Here is a 7,608-nt window from a genome sequence, read left to right on the forward strand (position 1 = left end):
GAGTGCTGGGATTAAAGGCGTGCGCCACCACNCCCGGCTGGGAATTTCTTTTTTAATTCTATTGTTTTTTTTTTTTTTTCATAATTTTGACTACTTAAAATATTTATTAGTTAACACAGGAGAAACATGTTGGCCTTTGAAATCCATCCTTTCCTAGAGGATCACCACAGTTGTGGCTATGCCCTACCTCAGGCTACCTAGTGTAGCAGTCCTCACGAGAAACCCGAGGATCATGGGTATTTGACCTCTCCTCCACATTGCCACAGCTGCTGTTGGCACTTTAGAGAGGGAGGAGAAAGCTGGTGGGAGGCCAGTTGGAATTTAGAATATATTACTAAGTGTTTGATATAGACATCTAACCACTTACTGGGTTAAATTGTGTTTGGACATACTTAGGCAACCCTAAAGATGTTGTTAGATCATCTGAAACTGGTGGCCTCCTACCACGAAGTGAATAAGATGACCTGCCAGAATTTGGCTGTGTGCTTTGGACCAGTGTTGCTTAACCAGAGGCAAGAGACTTCAACCCACAACAACAGAGTCTTCACCGATTCTGAAGAGCTTGCCAGTGCTTTGGATTTTAAAAAACACATCGAGGTTCTTCATTACTTGCTCCAGCTCTGGCCAGGTAAAGGATTCTCTGGAGTACATTTTTTTAGCAGCAATGGGATGTCTGGATTAGCTAATGATTAAAATGTCCAGATATGGTTGGGAAAACAAATCTAGATTTTTTTGCTTTTTCAGTACTAAGGAATTGAGACCTGCTCTGTATTGTTTGCTATTTATATTTTGTGTTTGCTCATAACACTGTAGACATTTGAGCCATCGTATATATTTTGGGCTTAGTAAAAGCTGGCTCAAATTGCTGGTTGTACCACTTAGGGCACTCTGACTTTGGGAAACTCTTTATAACCGTAGACGTTACTGTGCTCCATCTTAATCTCATGAGTTTATAGACTTTGTGTGAAAATTAAGTACCAAGATGTCCCTAGGGTGCTCAGCACAGCTTTTAGCACATACTATTCTGTTTCTCACCTTAATTTAATTTGTTTTGAACCAAAATTCTTTTTCTTTTTAAGCCTATTATTCTTTTTTGTATTTTTAATATTTATTTTATTTTTACTTATGTGATGTGTGTGTGCGTAGAGGAGCCTGAGAAGGCCAGAAGGTCGCATTGGGTTCCCTGCAGCATGAGTTAAAGAGGCAGCTGTGAGCTACCAGAGGTGTGGCTCCCCAGGAAGAGCATCGAGTGCTCTGTAACCAAGTCACCTCCAGCCCACGTCCATTCTTCCTTATAGAATTACTATGCTAACGGTTACTCTGAAATTACTTCAGCTCATGCTGGCAATTATCTTTTGGTCTTAAGGATTTGTTTGTGTGGTGCTGAAAAGGTGACTCGGCAGTTAGAGCACTAAGGCAGTTAGAGCACTAGCTGCCCTTCCAGAGGTTCAATTCCCAGAATTCACATGTGGCTCACAACGTCGAGAACTCCGGTACCAGGGACTCTGAAATCCTCTTCTCAGCTCTTGGGGCACCGTGTGTGAACAAGGTGCAGACATACATGCAAGCAAAACGCACCCCATAAAAGGTTTTACGATTTGGTTTTTACATTTCATTTACTTATTTTGTGCGTGGGGGGTGTGGATATGAATGTGCATTTGAGGTCAGAGGACAGCTTCTCTCCTTCCTCCTCGTGCGTCCAGGGGACGGAGCTCCCGTCCTTATCCTTGACCCATAAGCTTGTTACTCAGCGAGACATCTTCCAGCCCTACTCCGACCTCTGTGTGCTACATGCACGGATATAAATGTAAACAGATTCAGTGTTGGCTACATTTTAGTTATTTAAGATTTATTTTATATGCGTGTTTTGCTTTCATGTTTGTCTGTCTGTGCTTCACGTGTGTGCACGTCTGTGGGAGCCAGAAGAAGGTGTCAGAGCCTCTGTACTTGAAGCTACAGACAGTTGTCGGCAGCTGCGTGGGTGCTGGGGATTGAGCCTGGGCGCACACAGGAGCACAGCACTCCTCACCTCTGAGCTGTCTCTCTAGCTCATTGACTGTATCTTAATGATAACGTACGCCACGGTCTTACGATCAGTTTGTTTTTCCAAAGACTTTTGTTGCTGGCTGTAACAATAACCTTTCTCTAGAACCCGTTATTTTCCTTGCAAGTACCCTAGACAAAAGATAGAAGCGGGCAGAGGATGAGAGCAAACAATAGTTTTCCCCTCTAAATTGCCTGCTGTGGATTTTCAGGAAGGCAGACATCACGTAAATAAGACACAGCTACTGGGCCATCGAGAACTGAGGAGTGACACCGAGGAGTCAGCTAGCCCAGGCCTTCAGTAGAGGGGCATAGCTAGCTTTCCTTTAGGGAATTCCCTCCACTCCAGAGCTAAGAAGGGTTGCCCGCCGCTCCTTCCTTTTCCTCTTTCTACACATTGTGCTTTTATGTTACTTTGGATCTCACACCCACCCCCTGCCCCCAAATGTGGGGGCAAGAAGACTATTTGCTTTGAGACTTCTGTTTGTAAAGTCCTGTCTTCCAAGTCTGAAGCCTGTCGTGTTAGTGAAGGTAAGGGTACTGCCCCCCTGCGCTCGCCGCCAGTGACCACAGCTGGATGAGCGAGGGTCTCCGCACAGGAGAGAGCTTCAGGCTTTCACAGTCTTCTCTTTACAGGCTTTGTGCTTGGAGCTTTTGGAACACAGTGGGTTTGCTATTGAGAAGAATACTGGGTGCTTTTGTGAGGCCAGTCTTTCCCTTGCAGATGCAGCTGTAGTGTTAATAAAGTTGTTGATAGTCTACATTCTCCATGAGGAATACATTTGGGGCAGGGCTTCCTTTTCTTACAAGGTTGTAACGTTTGTAAGGTCACAGATGATATCTATTAAAAGAAAATTCTGCTGGCCCGAAACATAGGGAAAAGTTAAGTTTCTTAGTACTTAACACCCTCTGACACAGTTTCAGCAGCCTTAGCTGTCTGTTTCCATTCATTCTCTTGAAAACAGGCCGTCACAGCATAGGGAAAGCCAGGACTTCTCCTGTATGGCTAAGATCAGCCATTTTCCTTACAAGTTTATAGGAAAATGTCCCAGTATCCGTAGTTTAAAAAGATAGTGACATTGATATTTCAGAAATTGAGTTCTTAGTTTAATGTAAAATAATGATTTAATTGGTTTCTTGAGTATTCTTCGAAGATATCGTGTAAAAGTGGAGTTTGAATAGAGTCCTGGCTGAGCAAAAGCAAGGTAGGTTTCCCTTCAGACTAGGGTGTGCTGTGCATTCTATCCTCCGCAAACCTTCAGGCCCAATGGGAATAGCATAGAGGATGATGGGAAGAAATCGAGGAAGCAGCAAGATAAGATCACATGACCAAGATCACATGACCTCTCTGTTCTCCCCTGGTACCAGGCACGTAGCTGGTACACAGCATATACATGCAGGCACGACACTCATATATACAAAATAAGTCTTAAAAATGTAATAAATGGAAATTTTTAAATAAAGTAAAAGTTGAAATATAGCTGTAAGTAAAATATCTTTGTAAAATGTTGGGAATATTAAGTCTGGAAAACTGGGACGTGTGTATCATTCTTAAGTTCTTTTGTTAATAAAGCTTCATTCTGAGTTGCAATGTTGATGTCACCACTGACTTAAGCCCCTTCTCTTAGTGAGGGAACTGTAAGAGGAAGCCAAACAGAATAAACAAGCAGAAGGAGCTAGCTAATGTGGAGAACCTTCAAATAGCTACGGCTTAGCATTCTACAGGCTATTTTATACGCAGAACCTTAGACAAATACTCCCTTCTAAGTAAGCAATGTAAGCCGTGTTTTGTACGAAGTCCCCTGTGCCTGTCGCCTTCTGTACGACCAGGACAATGCAAGCAGATAGAATGTGGCTTGTCTCAGAGGAAAACAGTTTAAGTATGAAGAATGTTATTTGAGATTGTTACATCTCTAACCAGAATTGGGAAATAAAATATGTGTGCTATTTCCAGGCCAAAAAAAACAAAAAATGAAGACTGTTAGTAGCTAATGCTGTATAACCCTCAGGTAACTGTCAGCCAGGCCTAGGATTCCTGCATTTTATTGAAGTGAAATTTGGGCTGCTTGGTAAATGTTGACATCTGCTAACTACTGTAAAAAAAGCCCACTAAGGTCAGAGCTAGAGCGATCACATTAGCTGCCTTTGCCTATGCTAGATGTACGTACATGGTAACTTCTTGTTCCCTGCTCTTTACACACCGTGCCTTGCCTGCTTTTTGCTGTAGTCTTTAATTCGAGAGAAGCTACTTGCTTAGAATTAGAGCTAGATAGCAATTAACTTGCACAGAAAATTAATCAACGTTGGGAGTTTGATGGGGAATGTTACTCTTTAGGGTAACGTAGCACCACTGAATGTTGTACTACCTTGTACGCCTAATCCTAATTACATGTGGGAGTAGAAAAATTACTATGGAATACTTTCAGTAGAACGCACGTCTCTGTTAAGTGCATGTTGCTAGTTGATTATTAAGTGGCTTCATTGTCTGCTCTGTCTTTTTAAGGCCACTGGCTGTCACTAAAGTGCTTGTATTGTTCATTTCTAGTGCAACGCTTAACTGTCAAAGAACCCAGAGACAGTTTGTGCCTGGAGCAGTCGTCTTCTCTGAATTACTTGAGGCGAAAGAAAGAGCGACCGTGTGTATTAAATCTGAGCGGTCCGGATTCATCAGGGGTGCTGAGGGCAAGGCAGGCCCGATTAGACAGTCCACTCAGCAACCGCTATGCAGGAGACTGGAGCAGCTGTGGGGAGAGCTACTCTTTAAGTGCAAGAGAAAACGTCAAGGCTTTGGACTGCGATGATGGCCTCTTAGAAGGCGGAGAAAGTAGGCACTATAGCAAAACGGACGGAGCGGAAGTCATGACCACACAACAATTCCCCATGTCAGGAGGGTGCACGTTTCAGACGTACTTGACGGTACAGACCATTGAATCCACAGTGGATCAGAAGGCTAACCTCAGAGATTTGCAAGAGAGCATTGATACTTTGATTGGCAATCTGGAACGTGAGCTCAACAAAAACAAGCTGAACATGAGTGTTTAAGATGGACGGCTTGTTTTATTTGTGATGATGTCATCAAGTTTCATGTCAATCCTTTTTCTGGGGAAAAAATATATATATAATATATTATATATATATATATATAGGAACCTTAAGTTAATTCCTAATAAGTTCATGTCATTCAATTATAAACACTATTCATTCATATGGTTATTTTACTTAAGAACTGAGCTGTTCTGGGCATAAAGGTAACCAGACCTTGGGGGATATTTTAATAAACCTTGCCAGTTGTATGGAGGAGACATGCAGTTGTTTGTAAGGGTCGGGTACGTTATTAACCTTTTCGGTGAGAATGTTCTTCTGTCCGTGGAGACGGATGTTCTCTGCAGAGGACACTGCAGCTGCACTGATTTGCAGTTAGAGTCCCTGTGCAATGTCATTTGGTCATATTTCATTTGCAATATGAATGCTGCTGCTATAAGAAAAAATTTTATAAATGTAAAATTATACAGGTATTTTAATGTATTTTGTATTAACATTTCATAATTATTTAAGCTTATAAAAATTAAATATTTTTATGGTTCTGAGAATATATATTTATAACTTAATTATGCGTATAGGTTTTAGAATGAGGGAAGGGGTTGGTTACAGCATTCCAAATATTTTTAAAATAAGGCCAAAGTTATTAGCTTAAAAATGTCTTTTTCAGGGAATGAATGTTTAAGTTAAAAGATAAGTTACATAAAGACCACTTGAATAAAAACGCACCAGAACTATTTGAGTAGAAGCAATTGCCTTTCTATTTTTGCTTTGTAGACACAGTCTCCCTGTGGAAAGTTGTATTTTACGTTGAAGTCTTTCAGCTTCATAAGGGATCAAGTGACCAGATGCCTGCACTAGTGACTTAAAATGACTCCATCCGCTCTATGCATCTCTGTCTCCTGTGATGCTCTAAGTATTTATTTATAGAGGTATACTTAACATGCTGACTTAAGTAATTGCCCATGTTTCTAAGGAAGTCATCTTGCCAGAATGCTACACGTTACAAATTTTTTAAATGTATTAAAAAAAAAAACTTTTATACTTACAGAATGTGTAATTTTAGAAGTATAAATGAATATGAATTGCCAAGTATAAAGTGTGACATCCATTAAAAAAAAAACCGGTTTCTCACTATTTTTCTAAATATTAAGGTACTTCTATGCAATACACATAACACCCATGTAATTTGAAAGCCCACTAGTATGAAGAAAAATAACTATTTTTATATGAGACTTTCATGTTTTAAAACATTGTGTAACAAATGTAACCAGAGGTGATGCAGGTGTACACCATGAGTTAACAAAGTATTTTCAAATGTGTTCTAGAGAAAGTACCCGTGCTTTTTGTTTGTTTGATTGCTATGTCGTGTATAATACATAAGTATTATATATTAAATAGTATAGGGGTATAAGTGCTTTATTAAAATATTATTACAGTGCCATGCTATCGTAATTGATTTTAAAGATCACATTGATATTCTTGTTGTTGTTGTTGTTGACAGACTTTCTTTGTGTAGCTCTGGCTGTCCTGGAATTAGCTTTGTAGACAAGGCTGGCCTCTACCTCGGAGATCTGCCTGCCTCTGCCTCTGAAGTGCTGAGACTAAAGGTATGCACCACCACACCCAGGCCACTTTCATATTCCTGAAGAAGTTATCCATAGATACAGAGAGCATTGAACTGTCCAAAATTGGAATTTTCTGGTGTCCGAGATACTTTAAAGGCAATTCTTTCTCACTTTGATTTTTGATGAGAATGGGTCTTGATCAGTCTCTGTTGCCTTGAGTATGATAAATATTTTTTTAGGAAATCTCTGTCATAGCTACAGGCTTTTTTTTTTTTTTTTTTTTTTTTTGGTAAAATTGCCTTTGCCACTTCCAGAATTGCCAAGTTTAGGTGCCTTTACTTTAAAATATTTTTTTTTTTAAATTACACTGTCTATTTGTGTGTGTGTGTGTGTGTGTGTGTGTATTGAGGTGAGTGACATCTGGCATATGTATGGAAGTCTTAGGGATCAAATTCGGACATCATGCTAGGCAGCAAGTCCTTTACCCACGGAACCGACATTGACTGGAGCAAGTTGTAACTGACTTTGTGTTCAGACCCACACCCAGTTCCTGGATCTTCTGTACAATGACGGCGATCTCGGAGAGCTTGCCGAGAGCCTAGGGTCCTGCGTGTGAGCAAGGATGAGCAGGATACTTCAGAGATAAACTTGGAGTCGCTCTGACTCTCACAGAGCCTTCATTTCTTCCCCATCCCTCATTTGGATTAGGCTTGTAGGCTCATGTTGAAACTAGTCAGGAACACTGAAGGCATTTCACATTAGGTAGTAGTGTTTCTGGTTGTGTAGTCAGTGAAGGCGGAGACACGGTCACTCAGACAAGAGAAGCCTGTGTAGCTTTATTAACTTACAAGGAGAATTATGGATATATTTTGAAGTAGGAGCCAGAAGAATCTGCTTGCAGGCTTTGGAGGTATGGCCCTAGCAGAAGGGAATTGCCATCAAAGAAATCGAACGGCCA

The 7,608-nt window shown here is 40.8% G+C and overlaps 1 protein-coding gene across 3 annotated transcripts in view; it reads left to right on the forward strand.

The window, feature by feature from the left end:
* Syde2 (synapse defective Rho GTPase homolog 2) overlaps window positions 1-6,214 on the forward strand; it is a 33,314-nt gene extending 27,100 nt beyond the window's left edge. For 2 of the 3 annotated variants that reach the window (XM_021158120.1, XM_029475293.1), the window contains exons 6-7: window positions 397-628; window positions 4,589-6,214. In XM_021158120.1, coding sequence (XP_021013779.1) covers window positions 397-628; window positions 4,589-5,085 — 729 coding nt within the window. In that variant the 3' untranslated portion in view covers window positions 5,086-6,214. Of the gene's footprint in view, window positions 1-396; window positions 629-3,997; window positions 4,053-4,588 lie in introns of all 3 variants that reach the window. The other variant, XM_029475294.1, reaches the window with a different exon arrangement.
* Window positions 6,215-7,608: the final 1,394 nt, after the last annotated feature.

The sequence above is a fragment of the Mus caroli genome, chromosome 3 (genome assembly GCF_900094665.2).
Source record: "Mus caroli chromosome 3, CAROLI_EIJ_v1.1, whole genome shotgun sequence".
In the NCBI taxonomy this organism is placed as follows: Eukaryota; Metazoa; Chordata; class Mammalia; order Rodentia; family Muridae; genus Mus; species Mus caroli.